The sequence below is a fragment of the Bos grunniens genome, chromosome 6, assembly GCF_055505025.1.
Source record: "Bos grunniens cultivar Pamir isolate PY7600 chromosome 6, Bosgru_T2T1.0, whole genome shotgun sequence".
NCBI classification, from domain to species: domain Eukaryota; kingdom Metazoa; phylum Chordata; class Mammalia; order Artiodactyla; family Bovidae; genus Bos; species Bos grunniens.
Genome location: NC_141170.1, coordinates 100,922,424 through 100,949,555, shown reverse-complemented (window position 1 = coordinate 100,949,555; position 27,132 = coordinate 100,922,424). Strand labels below are relative to the sequence as shown.

Here is a 27,132-nt window from a genome sequence, read left to right as displayed (position 1 = left end):
GCAAGGAGTTTGCTTGCCTGCCGCACCCTGATCACAAGGTGACTTACTATAATGTGCACTTTTTCTAACAAACTTTCTACATGGTGATCCAGGAGTAGCCAGTGCAGTTGAACTTCATTGTCATCACAAAGCCATTTGTTAGGGTTTCCAAAGGTGGGTTGTTGTTCAGTCGCTCAGTTGTGTTTGACTCTTTGTGACCCCATGGACTGTAGTACTCCAGGCTTCCCTGTGCCTTCACTATCTCCTGGAGTTTGCTCAAACTCATGTTGATTGAGCCTGTGATGCCATCCAACCATCTCATCCTCTGTCATCCCCTGCTCCTCCTGCCCTCCATCTTTCTCAGCATCAGGGCCTTTTCCAATGAGTTAACTCTCTGCATCAGGTGGCCAAATGTCACAAATATAGATTGGGAGTGGAAAGAATGAATATGTTGAATACAGTGGTATTTTAAAGCAAAGAATAGTAACCAAATCTCCATAGGTTTATAGAGTGTGTGAGTGGGGATGTGAAGATTTATTGGTGGGTCTGTGTTGACCAGCATTATGTGTAAGAATGTAATTGTGAGTGGAAGGAGATGGCATGGACAGAGGTGGGAATCTGCAACAAGAACTCCTGTGAGGACTCTTACCATGTGCAAAAGCCTTTGGTAGTCGCTTCAGTAGCATTATTGCATTGAATTTGTAAGATTCTGAGAAGTAGTTGTAATTTTCCTCGTTTTACTGATGAGAAAACAAATTCAGGAAGGTGAAGTTATTTGTTCCAAGATTGAGAAGTGCTGCCTCCCCTGGTGATGGGTGGAATTTTTTCTATCTGCTGCTTGGTATTGGAGAGACTTAACGAAGTGAATTCTACCAGGTATTGTTTCTTCAGTATTCTCTACTACCAACAAAAAATTAATCAGTCCATCTAAGAAAGAAATGGAAAATTTTTATTGGGGTCAAATGTGCCAAGTCACTTGTGTCACTTCTTTGTGACCTCATGGACTGTAGCCTGCCAGGCTTTTCTGTCCATGGGATTTTCCAGGCAGGAATACTGGAGTGAGTTGCCATGCCCTTCTCCAGAGGATCTTCTCAACCCAGGGATCAAACCCAGGTCTCCCGTGTTGCAGGTGGATGGTTTATAATACAAATTTTTATTTTATCATTGCTAATATATAGAATCGATTTTCACTGAGAAAAAATATTTTTAGGGTGCTCTACAAAGGGTATTTTAGGATGAAGAGTATTTTGGTTCTGGCATCTCTGGATTGTCTTATTTCTCTTTTGATCTGGCTTATGTAGTAAAATTGGAATAGACAGTGGAGTCATTTATGTATTTAATTTTTCAGTATTTTGTCAGAGCATCTTTATTTTCTCAGTGTGCTTTGGTTCACACATTTTTATTTAAGAAGATAGAAGACACTGGAAAATATTGAAGGTTTTTAAATTCATTGAAGTTTTTTTCCTAACCCTTGAATGGTCACTAGATGGCCTGCTGGTATTGCATTTTCACTTGGCGGGTTATGACATAAGGAAGTAGGCTTCTTGCTGATGGTTTTAATCTAATGTGATATTTTAAATACTGTTTTTAAATCTACTAGGAACTCTAGATTTAGTGGTGCTATAAATTATTTAAAGGTTTGTCTTTTTATGAAATGGTGGTTTAGTGCTCTAAATGGATTTTATACTGTACTAAAACCAGACTTTGCAGCTCCGTTTTCAAGTGATGCCAGAATGTCATTTGGTGTTCATGCTTGGGATGCATGTAGTTTAGATAATAGAAATTTAATAGTTACATAAAAAAATGATTGAGCTCTAGCATTCAAATCTGTTGAGCAGATTTGGCTTAAGAAAAAGTTCAGAATATACTTAAAGGAACAATTTAAAATGTGAAGTCACTCTGTTTATTAACGTGTTCACAGTTAGGAACATTAAAAAGAGAAGGGAAGGACTACTATTTTCAGGTAGTGAATATTCTACCAGCCAGTTTCCAGGAAAAAATGAGCAGTTGTCTCTGAACAAAGGTATGAATACAACATGTTAGGTATTAGATTGTATTTAGTCAATCAAATAAAAAAGTTTTGTGTATCTATGTTACATATTAAGTTTAAATGAATATTTGAATATTTCTAGACCTACCTCATTAATGGTAGTAAATCGTTAGTCAGCCAATTAGTCTCTCAGTCGTGTCTGACTCTTTGTGACCCCATGGACTGTAACCTGCCAGGTTCCTCTATCCGTGGAATTCTCCAGGCAAGAATACTGGAGTGGGTTGCCATTTGCTTCTCCAGGGGATCTTCCCCACCCAGGGATCGAACCCAGGTCTCCTGTGTTGCAGGCAGATTATTTACCATCTGAGCCACTAGGGAGGGCCCTAGTAAATTGTTAGTTAACCTCCTATTCACGAGAACTCCTAGGAGTACCCCTGTTTCCTCTTTACCCTTAAATGGTGACTGTGGAGCTGTTAAGATCAGAGTTAACTTGGACTGCAAGGAGATCCAACCAGTCCATTCTAAAGGAAGTCAGTCCTGGGTGTTCATTGGAAGGACTGATGCTAAAGCTGAAACTCCAATACTTTGGCCACCTCATGCAAAGAGTTGACTCATTGGAAAAGACCCTGTTGCTGGGAGGGATTGGGGGCAGGAGGAAAAGGGGACGACAGAGGATGAGATGGCTGGATGGCATCACTGACTCGATGGACGTGAGTCTCAGTGAACTCCGGGAGTTGGTGATGGACAGGGAGGCCTGGCGTGCTGCAATTCATGGGGTCGAAAAGAGTCGGACACGACTGAGTGACTGAACTGAACTGAACTGAAGGGTTTAGGTGCATAAACACCTGTTCCTGACCTGGCTTGTGATCTATTTTTGTTTTAAAGGAAGCTTCCTGATGTAAAGGGTTTTATATGTACATGTTGCAGAAGAACACATTTTCTGATAGCTGTATCTCTGGGAATCCTAATGAATCCCAAATAAAATGGATAGCTCATGTGGCAGAGACTTCATGTTCTGTTATCCAGATATCTTGTCTCACTTTGAGATGGTTTTGATCTTTTTTGATGTTTAATCGTGGTTTTGGAAACTAAAAATATTTCAGTAGAATGTGATAGAAACTGGCTGTGTCCACATTTTAAAAACAGTTTGTCTTCCTGATAGTTCTCTCCTCTCTACATGTTCAGTCTACAGAGAACCTGCCTCTTCCAAACATGTATTCCATGTTCCTGTTGACTCCTGCTGTGTTTGTGTTAATTCCAAACATATTTGCTTTATGTACGTTTTTGAAGAGAAAAACAGTGGCAACTTCTCAAACCTTTATTTTGCCATTGGTTAGGCATCAGAAGAATTTTATATTTAAGTTATGAGGCTAAAATTCCTCTTAAAATAATTGCTGAGTGTGAATTTTGAAAAGGAAAGAATTTTGTGACCTGCCGTGTAATGAAAAAAATTAACACTCAAATTTTAAAGTTTTAATGATGAATAAACATTTATATAATTTAAAATTATTTTCTTGATAAAAGGAAAAAAAATGCCTTCTTTCTTGGAGCCTTAACCACTGGACTGCCAGAGAAGTTCTAAATTCCCTCTTTCTTGAAAAGAAAGTGATTATAGGGGAATTCCCTGGTGATCCAGTGGTTAGGACTCAGAGCTTCCACTGCAGGGGTCCCAGGTTCCATCCCTGGTTGGGGAACTAAGATCCTGTAAGCCATGTGGCATGGCTGATAAAAATTAAAAAAAAAAAAAAAATGATCATAGCCTCTATGTTCATGCAGATAAAATGGCTTGTTACTAAAAATGCATTCATCCTAAAGCTATGGCATTATTAGTATACAAAACATTAAACAAATAATTTGGCCAGGCTTATAATAGAGATACTGCTCTTTCATGTTCAAACAAGTTCTCTTGGATTTGCTCACCAACTGTTTGTACCTTTTGGTTTTTCACCGAGGGTGTGGTTGGCAGGAAATGGACATGATGTATAGAAACCTTTGTTGATTCTCGGCTCTTATTTTGAACAAACTCTCCTTGGAGGGTGCAGATTCACATACTGGGGTGCATACTCCAGTGTGGTATGTGATACAGAAGGGGGGTCCAGGACCGAGGTGAGGCGAGGACAGAGCCTGCCTTGTGCTGGGAGTGCCGCAGTGGGCAGTGCTGCTGCTCCTCATTAGCGTGTGTGGCTGACGCTAGTGATGCTGGCTTAGCAAACCAGCTAAAAGTGCCCTGTTGTATCCAACAGAGATCAAAAGATTCAGTCTGTTGGGTGCGCTCCTCTGACCCTCCAGGATGGTTGACAACTGTTAGTGGTAAAGCGGGGGTGAGGGTGGAGGAAAGTCATCAATACCCATCAAGAAAGAGGCATCCCATCCTTACAAAGTAGTATGGGCTTCATAGATGCCAAAGAAAGCTTTAGGTAGAGTTGTTTGTATCAGTGAAATCCTTCTCTTCCCTGGAGTTGCTGTGTCATTTGTTCCCAGACTGTGGATTCTGTTTTTTAAAGTTTTAAGGGATCCAAAGTTGTGAGAATGGAGGTGTTTGATTTATTTACAGTGATGGGGCTTGAGAAAGTTTGTTGAAAATCATTCACTTGTTATTAATAGAAATGTTTAGGTGTAACTGAAATGTTGAATATCTTTACTTTTTGTCTAGATCTTTATTAACACAGAAAGATCACATGCTGAAACCCTGGGAATTGTAAATGTTTAATAAAACCATGAAAAGAAACTAAGAGCACTATGTGTGACAAAATGTTTCATAACTTAGTTTTATGGGAGAAACAGTAAAGGTTTTATTTTAATTAAAATTTTTTTTAGTTTATTTTTTTATTTGGAAGAGAAGAGTGTTGGGACCTGAGTTGGAATCCCAGCCTCAACACTTATCAATTAACTATATGACCTTGGGAAAAATAACCTAATTTCTTTGGCTTTGATCCTCTCATCTGTGAAATGGGAAATAAAAATAGTACCTATCTCAAAATTGTTCTGAGAATTCTATTCATGCTTAGAACAGTTCCTGGCATGTAGCAAGCACACTGTAATTATTATTTATTGAGTATTTATTGTGTGTTAAGCACATTGGAAGACAGTGTAGCAGGGATTTGGGGTAAGTTATTAACCTCTTCTGAGCCTCAATTTCCTCATCTGTAAAAGAACGATAGCAATAGTTTCTTTTACTTTCATAGGTAGGATTGCATGAAAATTAAATGAATTAATTCATGTGATGCCCTTAAGGCATTGCTGGGTTTGTTGTTAGCATCCAGTAAATGTGAACCCCCACAGATTACATACTTTAAGTCATTTTTCACACAGCCATGTAACTATATATATGTATATGCATATACTCACACACACACACACACATATATGTATTATATACATACACACACACTCATACCCTTGTTGTTGTTAAACAGCTGAGAAAGAAACAAGTTGAGAAATGCAGATAACCTGTTCAAGGTTGCACAGTTGGAATTTGATCTCAGGCCTTAAGTAGCCAAATCAGAAATAAGTGACCTATAGACCTCTGTTGCTTTATTGTATCTTTTTGGTTTTGAAGGTGATGTTCCTCTGATGTTTTTGTGATTCATATAAATATTTAATTTCAAGTGTGTTTTGTGAAATTTTATCATACTCTTTCTCTCAAAAGCCTTAGTGAATGTCTAACTGTGTAACTTTTAATTCTAGTATTTGTTGTGGAAGACTTGAATTCTTTATTTTGCAAAAATGTGTGTTTCTCAAGGCACCTTTGAGAGCTTTACACATACCCAAGAAACTAATTGAACATAAGGGTGCATGTGCAGTTCACTTAACGCATGTTACAGTGTTCTGGGAAACTTGGATTCTGAATTTTTATTTTCTGGTTGATGGAGTAATAGACTTTGTACAAACTGCTCAAACTACCAGTTGCTCTATGATACACCTATGGGTGAAGAACACTGAAGGGAAATATTCAAAAATGATGTTGATAACCATATATAAGGGTGATGGGTTTTTCTCATTTCCACATTTTCTTTACTACTGTTTATTTAATTTAACTATTTATAAAATTATTATAAATTATTCTTTATAAAAATAATCAAATAATTAATTTATTATTTCAAACAAATGTATTAAAAATAATTCCTGGAGTTAGAAGTATAGAATGGACTACCTTAAGCTGTTTCTCTTGCTAGATTTTAAAAAGAGACTTTACCTTGTTGTATTGTATTAGTATCTATAAAGAGAAAATGGAAGCAGCTTATAGAAGCTGTCTCTCCTCCTTCACCATTATTCTTTGTGGTGCTCATGTAGTGTTTACTGTTAGTAATAAGTAATAATAAGTAGTCTTCTGCTGTGGGTGCCTGCTGCAGGCTTAATTGCAAAAGGAGATGTGGAAGGTTTATGAAGCTCTCTGTGCTCTGCACAGTTTGTGTTTAACACACTCTCTCTGCTTTCCCCTGAGCAGTGGGATTCTCGAAGGACAAAGGGCCCCCAGAGAGCTGGCTGAACATGGCATGGTAGCAAGCAGTGCTCCTTTATTTATGTCTTTTAATTTCATTATTTCTTTTCTTTCTTTCTTCATATTTACTCTTCTCATTCATTCTTGAGTTTCTCCTGAGAAAGATCAGAGGCCTTGAATTTACTGGCAGGAGGAACTTGGTTTTGGTACATGACTTAGCCAGAGCTGTTCCATCTTTATGGGCTTTCAAGGTGGCAGTAGTGGTAAAGAATCTCCCTGCCAATGCAGGAGATGCGGATATGATCCCTGGGTTGGGAAGATCCCCTGGAGGAGGACATGGCAACCCACTCCAGTATTCTTGTCCAGAGAATCACATGGACAGAGGAGCCTGGCGGGCTGCAGTCCACGGAGCCACAAAGAGTCGGATACAACTGAAGTAACTTAGCACACGTGTTCCATCTTTGAAGGAACAGAATATCAGAGAAATGTAGGAGAATAATTCTTTCTAGATTCACAGGGCCCATAAAGACTACTTGGGTGGTGGCATTCAGGCTTTCATGAGGTCATCTAGTTTTGAGACACACATCTGACTCTGGTTTTTCCATCTGCTGAAGATATTACTATAAGTCTGAATATAAGTTGAAGTTTCTTCCCAAACTTTTTCTTTAGGAAAAGCAGTAGGTAGTGTCTTAAACACTTGGGGTCACAAAGAGTGGGATGCGACTGAGCTACTAAACAACAACAAATTGATACATTGTTATCATCCATAGTTCATAATTTACATTAGGGTTGAACATTGTGTGGGTTATAATACCTGTGTAATGACATTTACACACCATTGTAGTATTATACAGAATAGCTTTACTGTCCTAGAAAATCCCCTGTGTTCTTCCTATTCTTCTCCCCTCCCCATCAGTTGGGCAACCACTGATGTTTTTACTGTGTCCATCAGTTCAGTTCAGTCACTCAGTCGTGTCCGACTCTTTGCAACCCCATGAATCGCAGCACGCCAGGCCTCCCTGTCCATCACCAACTCCCGGAGTTCACTCAGACTCACGTCCATCGAGTCAGTGATGCCATCCAGCCATCTCATCCTCGTTTTGCCTCTTCAGAATGTCCTATAGTTGGAACCATATAGTATGTAACCTTTTTCAGTGGGTTTCTTTGATTTAATAATCTGCCTTTAAGCTTCCTTCATGTCTTTGCATGGTTTGATAGCTCATTTCTTCTTAGGGCTGAATGACTAATATTCCATTGTCTGGATGTACTGCCATTTATTCATTCATCTACTGCTTGTTTTCAAGTTTGGGCAGTTTTGTGTGAACATAAGTTTTCAGCTCATCTGGGTAAATACCAAGGAGCATGATGACTAGGTTGCATGGCGAGCATATGGTTCAGTTCAGTTCAGTTGTTCAGTCGTGCCTGACTCTTTGTGACCCCGTGGACTGCAGCACACCAGGCTTCCTTGTCCATCACCAACTCTCAGAGCTTGCTCAGAACAGATTGTCTTCTAAAGCAGCTCTACCATTTTGCATTCCCACCAGCAGTGAGTGAGAGTTCCTGTTGCTCTTCCTCCTTGTCAGCATGTGCTCAGTGTTTTGGATTTTGACCATTCTAATAAGTATATTCTAACAGGGTTATCTCACTGTGGTTTTGAATTGCATTTTTCTGATGATATATAATGTAGAGTATTGTTTCATATACTTATTTGTCCTCTGTATAACTTCTCAGGTCTCTGACCCATTTTCTAATAGGGTTCTTTTCTTACTGTTGAGTTTTAAGAGTTCTTTCTATGTTTTGGATAATAGTCCTTTTTCAGATACGCCTTTTGCAGATATTTTTTCTCAGTCTGGCTTGTTTTATCATTTTCTTGAGAATTAATGTATTTTTAAATGAGACATTGCTTAGACATATATGAAAAACTTAATCAGTGCCAGTTTTATATGCTTATGGAGGTTACTTGATTGATTTGACTTTAAAAATTTAGAGTAATTAAACACATTTGATAATTATTCCTAGGAGAATGACAGGTGTGAACAGGCCTCGTGAAGGTCACCTAATGAGCAGTGTCTGAGAGTAGTGTGTAAGTTTGGGTCATCACAAATAGATACTTGTGGGATAAATGAGAAAAAGCTTTGTCCCAGTATGATATAAATGAGTACTTGGAGTTGGGATAAAATTTCCAGAATGCACTTCATAGGAGGTCAGAGAGTGCTCTTTTTCAAACCGCGGTGGTGGGAATAGAGCTGACGTGCTCTGGAGTACTGTATTACATGGCTAATTAGGTGGTGTTAGGCTGGTGATAAAGATGTGTACGGAAGCTGGAATAAAATGGTTCCATAATATGTTACAGATAATAGTGATGATGTTTAGAGTGCTTTTTTTGTGTGTTTGTTTCTAAATCCTTTTAATCATTATTCCTTACTTGAGGTCACCTCTGTGCAGTTGCCTGATTTTGACATACATGGTACACTGTGGGAATTTCTTTCACACTCAATAGTGGGAAATTACGTGTGACGATTTCTTGCGTGTGGGATGTTATCTGCTTGGGAGTAGGCCAACCGTCATTAGGAAAATTGATTAAATCCTTCTCATACTGTTTTTAAAATCTCTTTTTGAAACATTAATTTCCTTCATTAACATACCTTTTGGAGAACTCTAAATTGTTGGATCAAGCATTTAATTTTGCTTTTGTTAATGTGTAGGATATTGTTCCTGTGGATGCCTCTTATGAAGTGAAAGAACTGTATGTGCCAGAAAATAAACTTCATTTGGCAAAAACAGATGCAGAAACACTGCCAGCGTTGAAAATTAATAAAGTAAGTGCTTTGTCCTTTTTCCATATCAAGTGCTTTAATCCTATAGATAGTTGTTGGTTTGAGGGCATGAGTGGTGGTGGTGGTCATAGTTGTATATATCACCATTTCCAGGGATGGGAAATATGTTTAATTTATAAAACCATATTCCCAAATTACCGTGGCTTTGATTTTATTTTACTCATAATATTTATTTTGAAATACCAAAGAATAGAGGTTATATAAGATTTTAGGTTTATCAGAAGGAATGGATTCTAAAAAGTAAAAAGCCTTTAATAATTAAAATGGACTTTTTTTCCCCTAAACTTTGTTTCCTAATCCCTTGCCAAGACCCCGATTTTCCCTTTCTTATATTGTGAAGAATAATTATGTTGTATATTGTAGCTCTAATAATATCATTAGGTGTTTTTCCCAATAAGAAACTGCTTAAACTAGATGTGAAGACAGTGGAGATTATAATTTATCACTTTTAAATCTTTAGAGAATTTTAAATTGTATCATTCAGATATACTTTAAAAATAGGTTTAGAAATAAGAACTTAAAGTAGGAATAGAATTTCCCAGCCTTTCGTCTAGTGTAGTAAAAATCCCAGACACCCAGGAAAGTGCCAAATCTGAAAGTAAGGAGGAAGGGAAAAATAAAACCCCCAAACTTTCTGAGGCTGGAGAAAGACTCTTCAAAGACTTACTCGAATTCCTGATAGGAGTACATTGTCTAGGTGGTTTGTGTGATTGGGTTTCTAACCGGAAGCTAAGACATGTTGCAGGGAGCAAGGAGAAGGGGGAGTGGGGGAGCAGAGTCACTCAAAGCTGACTTTACTAAGGAACAACAGATTTTGTCACTAACAGACTTTGTATCAATTGAATAAACACACACGCACACACACACACACACACACACACACTGGGGTAGGGGGAGAGAGAGAAGAAAGAAACTGAGAATGAATGAATCCGAATCCAGGTCAGTCAGACTCTGTAACCCAAAAAGATAGTAGCTTTTTCAAATGTGAACCTTTTTCAATACAGTGGTTTGTTCTTTGCTTAGCAGTATGAAAAATAATTAATTAAAAAAACGTAGGCTACATCATGTAATGTATTAGCTTGGGCTTCCACAACAAAAACCGTAGCCTGGGTGACATAAACAACAGACATTTCTTTTCTCACGGTTCTGTAAGAAAGAAAGTCCAAGACCTAGGTGCTGGCTGACTGGGCCCCTGACAAGGTTCCCTTCCTCTCCGGCTGTCAGACACCTTCTTGCCATATGCTCAGGGTGAGAGTCGAGCTCTGGTGTCTCTTCCTTCTCTTATGCAGGCACCAGACTATTGGATGAGGACCCAACCTTATGACCTCATTTAAGCTGCATCACCTCCTTAGGGCCCTATTTCCAGTTTACACTGGGGGCTTCAACATATTTAGGGGGGACATAAACATTCAGTTTATAGTAAATACCATCTAGAATTAGATTCCAGTAGAGACAAATAGGGACCATGTCAGATGCTTAGGAAGAATTAATAAGAGGAGAACTTGAAAATGAAACAATTTGGTGCATGAATATCATTTTTTCCTGTGAATTCAAGGAGGGATGTACTTTGCCATTATTTGATTTTTCAGTGGAACATGCTGGCCAGCATACTTTGGGAATACATGGTAAGCCACATCTTACTGCACACCTCTTGGTCAGGTGCTTTATCTTGTCTCTTTTGAGAATCTCTTTTAACATGTACCAAGTTAAAAGTGAGCATATCCAGCTTACATTGTTTTGTCGCTAAGTCGTGTCTGACTGTTTTGCAACCCCATGGACGGTAGCCCTCCAATCTCCTCTGTCCATGGGATTTCCAGAGTGGGTTGCTATTTCTTTCTCCAGGGGATCTTCCTAACCCAAGGATTGAGCTAGCATCTCCTGAAATACAGGTGGATTCTTTACCGCTGAGCCACTGGGGAAGCCACCCCCCCAGCTTACATGAATTCATCATTAATTTATCAATTCTTTAATATTCTGATCAGATACACTAGAAATCTTAAAGTTCAAGAAATAATACAGTGTTTGTAAAATGAATGTCATTGGTGAGGGACCCTTTTGGTAAGTATTTTTATCTAAAGTTTGTTTTAGTTTAGAACAGTGGTTGTCAGAGTGTAGTTTCTAGAACATTATTGTTAACATTTTCTGGGTACCTGTTAAAAATACAAATCTTTGTCCCCCATAGCAAACCAGCTAAATCAGAAACTGATGTGGAATGGTCTTTATTTAACAAGTCTTCCAGAGGTTTCTTACACATATTGAAGTTTGAGGAATGCTGATTTAGGAGATGCTATTCTTATTAGAAATGTTATTTAAATTTATTAAGAAAAATGCATATTTTCTTAGTGCCCTTGTTGTTTATTAGATTTGTATAATCTATAATCGTTCTTGAGAAGTTTGTTACCATTACTTTCAAAATGAAACTCCAGAAAACCATTACTGCTTTTGTTGCTGAGAACATGAAATAGAGCATTGTTCTCTACTGTCTCATTTACTAGGTGGATCTGCAGTGGGTGCAGGTTTTGGCAGAAGGCTGGGCAACCCCGCTGAACGGCTTTATGAGAGAGAGGGAGTACTTGCAGTGTCTTCATTTCGATTGTCTTCTGGATGGTAAGACTTTGGACATTCAGGTGCATTGAGTGTGGAAAAGAGGGCACATATTTCCAGGGATTGGTCACTGTTTAGAGAGAGTACTGGTAACATCTTAATTGGAGATAGCACTTTAAGACTAAATTGTATCAGTACTGAATATTTTAAGTATATCCTGAGATCCTTTTTCCAGTTTTAGTTTTCCTGATTGTGATTTATTGTGAGGGAGAAGGACAACCTGGGGGTTAGGGCTGAAAATGGGTTTAAAAAACGAATGCAGTTTCCCTATTCCATATCTACCTGATCACGGTGGAAAGCCTCTTCCAAAAGTGTACATAGTCACTAAATTGTGCTGTACTGAAGCCCGTGCTTGCTTATTAAGCCAGGTGTTCTAACAAGGAATCAGGGAGTCCAAGTTTAGAAATCCTGAAATAGGTGGCTGAAAGGATGGTTTTCTTATTTTAAAACATTGAAGCAATTGCCAAAGAAATCTATATTTAAGATATTGTCATTACATTCTAGCTACCTTAAACTTTGTATACTGTTGGTAACATTAATTTACTACAGTAAAGGAGATATTACTAACTTGTAAAGAGCTCTAGTGCCATATGATCTGGCAATTCCCCTTCTGGGTATTTATCTGAAGAAAACAAAAACAGTAACTACAAAAGGTATATGCACCCATATGTTCATTGCAGCATTATTTATGGTCACTAAGACATGGAATCAACCTAAGCACCCATCAGTTGGTGAATGGATAAAGAAGATACACACACACACACACACACACAGGAGTATTACTCAGCTGTAAAAAAAGAAAGAACTTTTGCCATTTGTTGCAACATGGATGGACCTGGAGGTTATTATGTTAAAGTGAAATAAGTCAAACAGAGAAAGACAAATTTCCATGTGATTTCACTCATATGTGGAATTTAAAATACAAAAGCACAAACAAAACAGAAATAGAGTTGTAGATACAGAGAACAAACTCATGGTTGCTAGAAGGGAAGGGATGGGAGTAGGCTAAGGTGAAGGGGATTAAGAGGTGTAAACTTCCAGCTATAAAATAAATAAGTCACAGGCATATAATTATTAGCATAAATATAATACTGTAATAATTTTATATGGTGACAAATGATTACTAGACTTATGGTGATCATTTCATGATGATTTAAATATTGTATTTAAATGTTGAATCACAGTGTTGTACATCTGAAGCTAACATAATATTGTACCTCAGCTACAATACTTCCATTTAAAAAGAAGTCATAGAACCCTACAAAATTGCAATCATATTCTTCTGTGTTATGAAGAACTTTTTTTGACCAGGGAAATAAACAGATACTAGAAAATGTAATTCCTAATCCTTGATCTCAAGAAACTTTTATCACAAGAACATAAGGATTGAATTTTACTTTTTGATTTTCTTCTTTGGAAATAATGGTAGAAGTTACTATGGACTGCCTCCTTAGTAATGATTCAGTCTTGGATGTGGTACAAATCTGTCTATTAATTTTCCATTTTGAACTCTACCTTGTGGTGGTAATTTTAAAATAGTCAAGCAGTTATCACTGATTTTGTTGACATCTTTTGCCCCAAGAAGGCATGCCATGATTTCCAAAAAAATATGGTTTCTCTTTGATATGTAAATAACATCCACATATGAATTTGAGAATGCATTTTATTTTCCTAACCTGTACATGATGAGTGGGAAAAGAAGAAAACACTTTTAGCTCTTGAAAGGTTGGGAACCGAGAATGTGCCTTCTGTCTCACCAGCAGCATATTTTGATGTAAATGGAGACACTGATTATTTACTTGTTTCGTCACCCGTGATAGCTGACATTAGTTCCATTCTGATCAAAAAACAAAAAAAAAACGTTATGAATGTTTTTGTCTTCCTTTCTCAAGGATCTAGACCCAAGTCTAGCAAGTATCTTCAAGTAACTTGCCACTCAAAATGTAGTGATCAGCAAGGGTTCATATTTGTCCTGAAAGGGCCCTGAAGCACAATTGCTAATCTTACTCGTACATTTTTGGTGATGTTAGGTTTAACCAGCAGTTCTTCCTTGTTACAATCTGTGATTCTTCCCCCTAAAGACAGATTCATGAATGGTTGTGAAGAGTATTGCTACAATTGATGTTCTGAATTTTTGCTGTTTGTTTTTTTTTTTTTTAAACTCTGGATTTGTTGCTTGTTCTCTCCCTGATTTTCTGTGCCAGGTGCCAATAGAACTTATCACTGGAGTAGTAAATCTTTTATTTGAAGAGTGTCTGCTGAAGTGTGAAAGGTAGATATGAGACCTGTTGAGTAACATAAGCTGTGCGCTTTATCTTCTTTTGTGCCCTGCAGGGGGTGTCATTAACCTGTCAGTACCTATAGTCCTGACGGCTACTCAGGAAGACAAAGAGAGGCTGGATGGCTGCACGGCATTTGCGCTGATGTATGAGGGCCGCCGGGTGGCTATTCTTCGCAATCCAGAGTTTTTTGAACACAGGAAGGAGGAGCGCTGTGCCAGGCAGTGGGGAACAACATGCAAGAATCACCCCTATATCAAGGTCCTGAGTAAACCTTGCTGCGTTTTGTCTTGATTTGCCAATAATGCTTGTGCTGAACTGTGAGGCATTACCTGTATATCAACTCTGCCATCAGAACCATTAATATTTTGCAGAATCAAGGCTGGAACTTATATTCGTGTGATGAGCATACAAGCTTGTCATTTTGGTGCAGACACATGTTCAGCAAATATTGTTTAAACACCTCCTGTACGCCAGGCCGTGAGCTAGGTGCCAGTGCTGGGAACGTTGGGTGGTGTGCACGGCAGGCACAGTCCTTTCGTGCTTGCTGTGAGCTGTCTGGTGGTGGAGCAGATACTGATCTTGTAGTTACGGGTAGGATGTGAGGGCAGGATGCTGCGGGAGCCCACAGCAGGGTGAGTGGATCTAAGCTGGACTTTTAATTGAACATTGTGTTTCCGGTATGCAAACAGTGCAGTTTTAGTCTCCTCACAGGGCCTCATGTTATTTTATGTATTGTATGTGAAACATTATCACCGAAGTCACATTTCTGTCCTTTGTTTTAAAGTAGACTTTGAACTGTAAGAGAAACTGAGGGAATTCCCTGGGAGTCCGTGGTTTGGACTCGGCGCTTTTACTGCTGGGGCCAGGTTCCATCCCTGATCAGGGAACAGAGGTCCTACAAGCTTTATGGGGCAGCCAAAAAAAAAAGCCCTAAGTGAAATTTTAGTAGCTCTGTATATCTAGAAAATGTATATGCTGCTGCTGCTAAGTCACTTCAGTCGTGTCCGACTCTGTGCGACCCTGTAGACGGCAGCCCACCAGGCTGCCCCGTCCCTGGGATTCTCCAGGCAAGAACACTGGAGTGGGTTGCCATTTCCTTCTCTGATGCATGAAAGTGAAAAGTGAAAAGTGAAAGTGAAGTTGCTCAGTCGTGTCCGACTCTTAGCGACCCCATGGACTGCAGCCTACCAGGCTCCTCCGTTCATAGGATTTTCCAGGCAAGAATACTGGAGTGGGGTGCCATTGCCTTCTCCAGAAAATGTATATAGTATCTGTTTAAATCATGGAAGTGTGCTAAATTTTATTTCATTATCTTCTGTAGGACAAAAAAGAGCAATTAAATTTAAAAAATAGGCAGATATGGGACTTTGCTGGCAGTCCAGTGTTTAAGATGCCACACTTCCACTCCAGGGGCTCAGGTTCGCCCTGATCGTCGGTAGGGGAATATACTGAGATATACTGACTCCTTTGTCCTTAAATGCCATTCACTCTATCCCTGGATACTGTGTTCCCATGCCCTGTTTGTTTTCTCTGTAACATTAATCACTAGCTGGTATTCCTCTGGTTTCTCCTGTCTTTTCTCATCATCATTACTTTAATTGCTCAAAAGTTTAGGATTGGAGAACACAAAGAGAGCAGAGTGACCCATTTTTCTGTTAATCGACATGCAGCAACAATTAAAAGAATGTTTTTGTTACTTAAAAGGTTATAATTATTCATTTCGATTTTGTTTGCATTTCATATGCAAATATAATAGCTGTATCACAAATCTTTTGTGAAATTATAAAATGTATTTTAATTCTACAGCATTTCTCATTCCCAGTTCAGTTGATAAGCCAAACAGATTTACCATTAACCTTAAGATGAGCATAATTTATAGGTATATATAACTTGTGTGAGAGAAATGTTCTTATTTTGATCTTGATTCCTGTTTAAAAAAAAATAATTTTCTTTCTCTTGCCATTAGATGGTTATGGAACAAGGAGATTGGCTGATTGGAGGAGATCTTCAAGTCTTGGACCGAATTTATTGGAATGATGGTCTTGATCAGTATCGTTTTACTCCTACTGAGCTAAAGCAAAAGTTTAAAGATATGAATGCAGGTAAGACACGGATCTGATTATCTCACATGGGACTGTTTGGAGTCTCTGCTTGATGGGGAAGTTCTTAAGGATTTTTTCCAACACTTACTAAAAAGTAAGACAGATTGAGGAGTAAAGATAAGTGGAGTTAGCAATGGAATATGTAAGGAAAGCTATTATAGTCAGTCTGAATCCACCTGTGTAGTTCGCTCCCATTCTGTGTAAAACAATAGAAATAATGACATTCTGCAGAAAACAATAGAACAGCAATAACACGTTCACTCTTCATTCACCAAGTGCTCGTTGCTCATCTGTTATATGTGCCTGAGTGCCAAGCGCTGAGTATTCACAAGTAAACAGGAGCTTATGGTGTATTAGAGAGAGACAGTCAAAAAACAACAGAAAAAGCCATTGAAGAGTAGGTTAATAATGATTTCAGATTTCTGAATTAGGATGAAGTGGAGCAGTGGAAGTGGAGAGTCTGTAGAAACCCTTCTTTATAATACTGCCTTAGAAAGTGTCCCAGGACAGGGATTCTTATATTAGACATCTGTGATTAGCAGGTCTTTTACACAAAGCTAGGTAAATAATGTGTTTATGCTGGTACACCCACAGGTGCCACAGCGTTTGCTGTAGATTTTGGGAGGCTTTTTTAAGGTCTGAAGAATTTCAAGCCTCTTATAATCATACTGCTTATGAATTCTCACTCTGGAAATGGTTAAACCCTAAGCATGGGTACTGCTTTTTCAAATAACTTCTGTGTAGAAATTGAGGAGATAGCTCTATTGTAGTTTGCTGATAATTGATACAACGTGAAATGGATCAGGAACTGGAGATGTGATCCGGGCACACCCCTTCAGGGCTCCATGGGCCTCAGCAGCCTGCTCATTCATTCACATTTCCTGCTTAGACACCTCAGGGTATTTGATAGTGTAGGACCACATTTCTGCTTCTGAATTTTATTCCTCACCTCTGAGTTTGAAGCACTTATTTGGCCTAAGCCACTTGTGCAGGAATTTGTCTGTGACACCCGCTGCTTGCTGATACAGCAGCTTGTTTTCTTCCTTTTTGCTGACAGGTTTGGGCAAGTCGCAGGGGACTGTATCACGCCTGCTGTAAGTCCGGATGGTGCCCCTTTCTCTTTTGTCAGTATGTGACTTAAAGGTCCGTGTGTAAGTCTGGTTTGGCCTTTGAAGTGTAAGGAAGCGGGGCTTCTGGGAGAGGTTTTCCTTTCTGAAGAGAATCAGGCTTAGGACACAAAGTTATCTTTTTCCATCCTTCCTTTTCCTCTTGCTTTGGACGTGATCATGCACGGGTTCAGTGTTTGGAGCTTCGGCAGCCATTCTGTAACTATGAGAATCCATGAGAATCTTATACTGTTGAGTTTCTGATCAACCCTCGAGTCCTCTGTATCCACATTTTTTACTCAAAAGACCTAATGCATGTTTCAGTTATAGAAGATGCTTCTAGTTGAGTCTTATCTTGTTTGTGGCCAGAAGCATCTGATAATTTAACACGTATAGACCTCTTTTTTTCTAGTAAGCAGGAACATGTTTAACTGAGGACTTGCTGAGTATTTTTTTTCCAATATAATTTATATCAGGAGCTCATGTTAATAATAATCTTTTGGCACTGTTGAAGGGTCTTATCATGAAATTATCATTCATAATCGGAGACTTTATGTTACATCTGTTTTGCATTCTTCCTTGTGGGGCCAAACGTTTTAAATCATTTAGAGAATTTGTTGCATAATGAATGATTGCAACTTTTGTTTAAAGTAGCTGGGAGCCAGTTATTTGCCTTAAATCAAGCAAAAAAGATGGTGGGGTGTTATTTTGTTTACTTTTCCATTTTAGACTAAAGCAAATAAACAACAGATTGAGGACCTTCCTTTATAGTTCTTACTCATTCTTTTCCGGAAGCCAGTAACAAGTCATCTACTTGTGTGTACAAATCATAATTCAAGGGAGAGAAAAGAGGAGATTCTTTTTTTTCTTTTACTTAGGATTCCTTTTTAACCTCTTCCCCCTCCTTCCCTCATCATAGTAGAAGAACTCTGATTACCTTGTGTGGGCTATTGTCCTGTGCACATTGATAGGGTCAGTTTTGGTGTTTCTAACCCATTCTGTAGCTGGAAGGATTGGAAAATCACTAACACCCATGTGATTGCAGGTGTCATGGTTCCAGGTGGCAGGTTCTTTGAACCATGGATGATTGACCATTATCTTGGAAAGAATGAATTTCACTTAAGCCAATTAAGAGCCACATTAGTGTTTATTATACACAGTGGAGTCCTGCTGGGTTACAAAAGGAAATATTGGCATAATTCCTTTCAAGCTAGTGTGTGCTAGCACAGTGCTGAATACATCTGAAAAAGCCTTGTAGAGTTTATTGAACCAGACCATATTTTAAATGAATTGATAGAAATAGTAGATAGATATCTTAGGCAAAGTTGGGAATGATAGATACATGAGGAAGCTGAGGCGGAAGCAGATCGTCTGCCTCTGAAGGCACTGCCACAAGGCAGTGAGCAGGAGATGCTACAATCTGAGGTTGGGTGACAGAGCCTCTATCAGCCGGGTCAGGGCACACTCAGATGAGGCTGTGAGCATTATCTGACAAAGTGAGTATTTAAAGACGGGTGGTCAAGGTTAAGGGAGCTGCCAAGGAATGACGAGGCATTTGGGGACTAGCAATTTGGGGTAGTATTACCATTCTTGACATGGTTTCTTAAGTGGGGAAAGAGAAGGCTGGCACTGCAGGGAAGGGTAGCAGGCAGGAGATAGTTGGGGTGTGGGCGTGGCTGTGGTCACCATGCTGGGGGCAGATGTTTTCTCCTCCATCCTCTGCTTGCCTGTTGGGGTCTGCCTTGGGGAGGTAGGCGTGCAGTCCTCCCCCTGCCCCTGGACACACACGTGCACACACACGTGTGCACGCACACACACATGCACAGGAGACATGGACTAGAGGGGAAGGTGAATGCAGAGCAGACAGTACAGGGTCTATTTGGCAAAAAGCTTTATATTCAACATTACTTTTCACGTTAATTTGAAAGCACTTTGAAGAAAGAAAACAACTTGCTGCCATGTTTGGGGTGTGAGAGTCCCTGTTTGTGAAAAATTCTAGTCTATTCGTATTTACTCAAGTGGCCTATCTCTGTCTTGTGGATTTTTTTTTCTTTATTCCCTCATGAGCAGTTCAAGTAAAAGAAAGACTGGTGATTTATGACAGGCCCGAGGGAGGAGGGGGATCAAACTAGTTTTTTGTTTGTTTGTTTCCAACTATCTTAAAAAATCTCCCACGGAAATAAACAGAGTGCCCTCACCTCTCCCCTCTCCCCTGGCAGCCGTGGCACTGTTCTCAGGACTCTTGTTCAGCTATTACACTGATTTGAGGAAAATCAGAAATGCCTGTACTTACAGTTTTGGAGTAAAATGGCAGATAGTAGAGCTTGCCTAGGACTGAAAGAGAAGACTTATTAATTAGTGCTGTATGTAGGACAGTTTTCAGAGAAGTTGAAAGGAAGGAAGCAGGAAGATGTTGTAATTCTGGGTTTAGCGGTTGGGCTGCAGTCCAGGACTCTGCCTGTGGGCTGGGCAGCGAAGCGCAGTTCTGAGAAATCTGGGGGAAGGAGTTTGGAGCACTCCCCTGCTGACCAGTCCATTCGTGGCTCACGGCAGCTCTGCTGGGAACCTGCTGCCGTCCCTGGGCCCTTTGCTGAGGAACTACAGTGCAGGGGCCCGGCCCAGGTGTTTTCAGTATGCCGCATTGTGTTCCAGGACCGTGCTGCTCGGTCAGGCAGCCTGTGCCCTGCCTATATCCAGGCGGTTGGGGTCCACCCTCCTTCCACCACCAGGAAACACTCTGGAGCCATTCCTTCCCCATCGCATGTCAGTGCAGTCTCAGAAGAAGCTTCCCCACTGTCTTCTTCCCCTTCCACCTGCTGCAGGGCAGGGATCACACTGTACTGAACATAATGTGTTGGCTCCTGGCTGGTATCGAATGCAGAGGAGAAGGAGAGAAGCTGTACTGTGGGGTTCGTCCTTACTTAGGCATGAAATATAGATGTCTGGGGAGCTGGGCCTGCTTTTGGCTTGAGATATGCGGGTAATAGTGAAGGTGGAGAAATTGAGGGGGTGGGAGCGGTAATGAGCAATATCTATTGAAATGTTTTTAGTAATAAGTCTCTGTAACTGATGAGTTGGAAGGTCAGGACTTAGAGATGCAGCTAACAGAAGCCATCTGTATGCACATGGTAATTGAATCCAGGCAGAGGGGTAAGTTTCCTGAATGAGTCTGTAAAGAAAGAATGTCATAGGACCCAGCAGTGAACCTTATGGTTCTGAGAGGACTACAAGATGTCAGAAACAGGTGATTAGACTAAAATGGGCCAAGCAGAGTATAAAATGTCATACGCATTTGATCACATCTGTGTAAAAATGTATGCATAAGGAGAAAAACTAGGAGACTGCAAAAAACCCAAACCAATTATATTAAGATCATGCATTTGGGTTGGTTCTTTTCTCTCCAAATTTTCTTCAGTATTTCATTTGTATGTATGTGTTAGTCATTTGTGTCTGACTGTTTGCGACCCCTTGGACTATGGCCTGCCAGGCTCCTCTGTTCATGAAATTCTCCAGGCAAGAATACTGGAGTGGCTACCCATTCCCTTTTCCAGGGGATCTTTCTGACCCAGGGATTGAACCCAGGTCTCCCGTGTTGTGAGGGTAGCACCTGTCTTCACTGTTGCCATGTGGTTACGGTATATGACCCCACGCACAGGGTGTGGGTTGTGATCTGTCACAGGAGCCTGCCTGTATGCTGGGGGAGGAACACATTGGGTGAGCAGAGGCAGTGGAAGTCTGGAGGATGGTTTACTTTATATGGAAAATGTGGGGCACATGTTTCTCTGCAGCAGCCTTCTGGTTTTGCTGTCTCTCCACTCCACCCCCTGACTCTCACCCACATCAACCCTGCACAGTCTCCTAGGCCAGTTCTCTCTGAACTATGGCTGATAAATGCATAGCCTCTGTTTGGAATGCAGTATCCTTCCTAACCTGTGTTTCAGAATTCTGTGTGATACCATGTGCTAGGCTTCGTATCCATCTTTGACAAAATGGATAATTCTGTGTCCTCAGACACGTCTGCCTTCCTGCTTCCACACTTTTGATCTCACCAGGTGGCTTGGCTGTAGTGTTTTCACTTCCATCACCCAAATTTCATTTGTCTTTGAGACGTCAGTAAGTTACAGCCTGCAGGCCAGATCTGGCCTACTGCTTGTTCTTGTAAATAAAGTTTTATTGGGAAATATCCACACTCACTCGTTTATGCATCGTTCTGTGACTATTGTTGCACTACTCGTGCAGATTTGAGTAGTTGCAGCAGAAACCCCATAGCCTGAAAAGCGTAAAATATTCACTCCAGCTCTTGAAGGAAAAAGTTTGCTTTTGTGCACAGCATTAGCAACTTCACAGTGTACTTTCTATAAGCCAAAATAATAGAATTCCTGGTCCTTTCCCAGAAATGAAGGCAGAGGGCTAAAAAGAGATGGAAATCATAATATTCTTGCCTAGAGAGTACCACGAACAGAGGAGCCTGGCAGGCTACCGTCCATGTGGTCACAGAGAATTGGACATGACTCAGCAACTAACACAGGCGCATACACACATCCCAGGAATGAGGACAGAGGGCTAGAAAGAAATGGAAATCATAAATGTTACTATTAAGCTTCAGTCATTTTGTAGGTAATGTCCCATTTTCAAACACAGTTGAAACTCTGATCTTTGGTAAAGCATTCAGTCTTAAACTAAGCCATTAGGAGTTATAAGTTAAAAGGTAAATATTTTATACCAGTTATGGTGTGACAATAGGGAATTCACTGTCCTTTAGGAAATGGGGATGAGAATGTGAAAAATTATTGAGAGTTGCTGTAAGTATCAGTGGGCCAAGGTCCATAGTAGCCCATTATTCTTTGTCCATCCTTGATGGAAAATTGATGGAGGAAAATTTAATAGTGATGCATGTTGGGTTATGTTAGTTGGGACAATACCTTGGGAATGTAAGCTTCCAATGGATCAGTTACTCCTGTTACATTGTTCATCCATGTAAGTTCTTTAGTGGAGAAACCAGATGGTAGGGATGAAAATGCAGTCTGCAGCTACAGACAGTTAAAACCATTTGGGTAATTCATTGATAAATAGTTATAAGGGATTGAAAAGACTGGAAGTTTAGGAAAAGCCTGGTAATACGGGGAAGAAAAAAATGGGCAGACCAAATGATCACTGCATTTCTGAATGGACCTGGTAACAAGGAAATAATTCTACCTGGAAGAAATTTTGGCAGTAAAATCCTTTATATGCTGCTAATGTAAACTTTTAAGAAGTCATTCATCTTAACTTTATCTGTTAAATGTCCATGTGGAGCTAGATTAATTCTTTTTGGAAAGGAAGCCTAGGTAGGTGAATTATTAGAACCTGTGAAATATGTGTATTTGAGACAGAATTTATTTTTTATGTTTCCTTTTGCACATCCTGTCATATAAATAATCTTGCAAAATGGCGATCTTACAGAATGAGATTTGCCCTGACTGAAGCCTAGGAATGTAGTCATCACACACCTGAGATGTATTACCCAGGGGTCCTGCTCACAGACACCTGTTCCTCATTAAGGACAGCTGACGGCTGCATGTCCCAGCGCAGAGCTAACGCACCCTCATCTTTAAACACTCACTGGGGTATTCGTCTGCAGTAGACCTGGAGCCACCAGTAGAACAGTGGGTTCAATTTTCCTGCCAGGAACTTTTAGATATGATGCTTTTCTGTTTTTTTTTTTTTTTTTAAAGAATGAATTGTCTTAAGGAACTTAGATTTATTAAGTGACTGCAGTGTGCATCTCACCGTGCTGGGTACTTTATATTATCTTCATAACAGTAACTTTAGTATCGCCCCACTAGGAAGATGTCACAAGTGAAATTAAGACCTTAAAGACCACAGTCTATGGTTAAAAACTGCTAGACTTGTGATTTGAAACTGTAAATATCCTGTTCCAAAACAGTGCTTCTTCCGTGTGTATCTTCACTTTTAAAAATGTTTAGAGAAAACTTCAAATATATGCTACTTATATTTGTAAGTAGATATATTAGGCTTCCTTGGTAAGAATCTGAAGTAACACTTTAAAGTAACACTTTACGTTTATAATAGTAAGAATGAGTCCCCATTTACCTCCACCCCAAATTCAGTTGTACCAACTCTTGACTAATCGTGTTTCCCTTGTGCTGCTGCTTACCCCACTGCATGCCTGCATGTTATTCTGAAGCACATCTCAGACCTCATGTCATTTCCATCTGAATATTTCAGAAAGTATTTCTTAAAAGTTAGGACTTTAAAAATAGAGCCATGATATCACGGTTGCACCTAAATAATAATAGCTTTATTAATACTATCAAATAGGCTTCCCCAATGGCTCAGCAGTAAAGAATCTGCCTGCAATGCTGAACGGAGAAGGCAATGGCACCCCACTCCAGTACTTTTGCCTAGAAAATCCTATGGACGGAGGAGCCTGGTAGGCTGCGGTCCATGGGGTCGCTAGAGTCGGACACGACTAAGCGACTTCACTTTCACTTTTCACTTTCATGCATTGGAGAAGGAAATGGCAAGCCACTCCAGTGTTCTTGCCTGGAGAATCCAGGGACGGGGGAGCCTGGTGGGCTGCCGTCTATGGGATTGCACAGAGTCAGACATGACTGAAGCGACTTAGCAGCAGCAGCAATGCTGAAGGTGCAGGAGACTTGGGTTTGATCCCTGGGTCTGTTAGATCTCCTGTAGGAGGGCATGGCAACCCGCTCCAGTATTCTTGCCTGGAAAATCCCATGGACAGAGGAGCCTGGTGGGCTACAGCCTGTGGGGTCACACAGAGTTGGACACGACTGAGTGACTGAGCACACACACAATACTATCAAATATCTAGTCAATGTTTGTATTTCTGATAATTTCATAGTAGTTAACATTTCTTGTTTTTATAGTTTGAATTAGGATCTAAGTAAAATTCACACATTGTAATCAGTTCATGTTTCCCATCATAATTTTTTACTTTGTTTTTTAACGTTTTGTTTTGAAATAATTTTTAAAATCTATAGAAAAATTATAATAGTACCAAGAGCTCCTGTATATTTTACCCAGATCCCATAATTAACATTATGTTTATTTGCCTTTTCATTCTCACTTTCTTTGAAAGTTGCAGACACAATGTCTCATTACCCCTTAGTTATTTCCGCATGTATTTACTGAAAATAAGGACAGTCTCCTGCCTAACCTCAGTGTGCTCATCAAACACAGAAAAATACACTGATATGAGACCAATCTGGGTCCTGCACTCCATCATGCCGTTGTTCCAGTTGGTTCTTTATCACAGAACCAACAGTGACAACGGAAGTCTTCCCTTTGCCACCTTTCACTGTGCTTCCCGACGTCAGCCGTGTCTTCAGTCGGCCTCATTCAGGCCAGTCACTTAGTCTTTCTTGTGTCGCTCACAGACTTGGCATTTCTGAAGAGTGCCTGTTAGTTACTTTCTTGACGGTCTCTCAGCTTTGGTTTATCTGCTGTTTCTCATGTTTAGGTTCTAGTTACACATTTAGTCAGGAATCCCATAGGAAGCAAGGCCGAATCATTGGCACATCATATTTTGTGGCTCACGATTTTAATTTGTCCTCTTACAGATGAGCTTAGCTTTTTTAAAAGTTAACTTTTAGTGTTAAAGGTCGTGTTTACCAGGTTTTTCCTGCTGTAACATTAACAAGTTATTTTGTACATACTAACAAGTATTTTGGGGGAGAGATTTTGAGACTCGATAAATATCCCATTGTTATCAAATTTTTATCTGTTAGTTTTAGCATGCTGCAAACACGGTGATTTTTCTAATTCTGTCGTTCTGATTATGTTTGTTAGTTGACCTTCTATACTGTAAGTTAGAGTTTCCACTTCTTCTTCAATGTTTTTTTTTCATTTATTTTATTCTTTCTGGATTCATAGACTCCTCTTTTACTCAGTGGTTTTCAAACCATTAATTATTATTTACTTTGATGTTTAGCTTGTCCTAGGTTGGCTTCTGGGGCTGCGTCCCTTGACATGTCCTGGTTGCTGTATCCTTTGACATGTCCTCATCCTTCTCTGAGCACTTCCTTTCTTTATGGTATAAAAGACATTCCATCTCATGTTGTACTTTCCACACCTGCCCTAGAATTGGCCATTTCTGCCAAGGAAGCCTGGTTTATTTAAATAGGGGGTAGTATTTAGGTTGCAAAATTTGGGCTTTAGTTTTGCTCTTTGCCACTGCCTGTAGGACCTTTCAGTGGACAGAACCAAAAAATAAACATGTATACTCACACAAGTATCTATTCCTGAATACATCTATCCATACAGCTGAAAGCCATCAGGCAGGTCATCCTGTTATTTTCAACCCTAATCCAATACCACATGGTCTTTTCTAGCCTTTCTCCTTTTTGGTATTTTTGCCTTTCCTCTCCTACAGTCAGAATCCCGGCTCCCATCATCTTCCGTGGATTTACTTACTTGCCGTTCCTCCACGTGTGGTGCCGTCTCCCAGTCAGACGAGCTGTCTCCTCAGCTCTGGCCCCACTGACCCCACTCAGGCAGGCGTCTCCTTGGCCCCGGTGCCGCAGGCTTGTGCTGGCTCCCAGAGTGCTCCTAGTCTCTTTCCTCCCCGTGGTCCAAGCCTGAGCTACTTGCCCCCCACCTCCCCATCAGTGCAGTAACACATCAGCTCAGGAGTAGGATTCCTTAATGCCTAGTAAGTGTCTGTTGTTCTTCAAGGCTGTTTACAAAGAATGGGTAAAGGGAAGGGAAGAGAGGGGAGAGAACTAAACTTACTGATGAGATCGAGGCCAGAATCAGAATGCAGGGTAAGTGGAACAGTGGAAGTGTGTGTGTTCAGGAGACAGTCTTTGTTGTTTTTTGGAAAGACTGGAGTATGATAATTAGGAAGTAAGAGTCACTCTTGGTCTTGGGCAAGGGGAGTTCTATATAATAAGGGATGTTTTGAAATCTTTTGATATCTATAATTTGAAGTGTTTTTAGAAGGACAGAAAAACTGTGATATTACCCCTCCTCCTGTTTCCTTAAAGCAGGATAATTTTAGATAAGTAAGTAAAGTCGTTCAGTTGTGTCCGACTCTTTGCGATCCCATGGACAGTAGCCTACCAGGCCCCTCTGTCCATGGGATTCTCCAGGAAAGAGTACTAGAGTGGGTTGCCATTTCCTTCTCCAGGGGATCTTCCTGACCCAGGGATCGAACCCGGGTCTCCAGCATTGCAGGCAGATACTTTACCATCTGAGCCAGCAGGGAAGCCCATTAATTTTAGATACGCACATATTTGTATTAAGATTTCTTTTTTGTACCTTATGTCCTGCTAGCTATTTCTTTGGTGTAAACCAGCCTTGTTCATTTATAAAAGGTAACTGGAGAACTTCATAGCACAGGGATGATGCTCTCAGTCTTGGGACGTCACACAATGTGTCCCCAAAAACCTCCTGGTCAACTAGGTGCCATAGTTTTCTTTCTGTGCCTTTTGTTGCCGTGATAGAAGAGGGTTAGAACTGAGAATAGACTGGGGATATTATACAATTCAGCCTAAAATTATTAGGGGAGGGGAAGATGTTCCTCTCTGAGTCTAGATTAGATTTTAGAGCTCCTCTTACTGGGTTGTTACTCTGTTCTGTAAAATTACTCTATGACCCCAAAGAGCCATGCCTTCTGAGAAAGGTCTCCTGACAGCAAGAGCCCCAGGTAGGAGTGAAGCCAGGGTTGTAAGCAGAAGATACATAGTCAACCACTTTAATTTATTCAGCACTTTTCAACATTTGAGTAATAGCAATGGTCTTTGAAAGGGATATTGTTGTTGCAT

The 27,132-nt window shown here is 40.1% G+C and overlaps 1 protein-coding gene across 5 annotated transcripts in view; it reads left to right on the top strand.

Moving 5' to 3' along the window:
• The window catches only part of PAPSS1 (3'-phosphoadenosine 5'-phosphosulfate synthase 1), a 125,470-nt gene that overhangs the window by 57,832 nt on the left and 40,506 nt on the right, over window positions 1-27,132 (top strand). For all 5 annotated transcript variants that reach the window (XM_086406969.1, XM_086406967.1, XM_086406970.1 and 2 more), the window contains 4 exons: window positions 9,116-9,229; window positions 11,743-11,854; window positions 14,186-14,391; window positions 16,100-16,235. In XM_086406969.1, coding sequence (XP_086263095.1) covers window positions 9,116-9,229; window positions 11,743-11,854; window positions 14,186-14,391; window positions 16,100-16,235 — 568 coding nt within the window. The remainder of the gene's footprint in view (window positions 1-9,115; window positions 9,230-11,742; window positions 11,855-14,185; window positions 14,392-16,099; window positions 16,236-27,132) is intronic.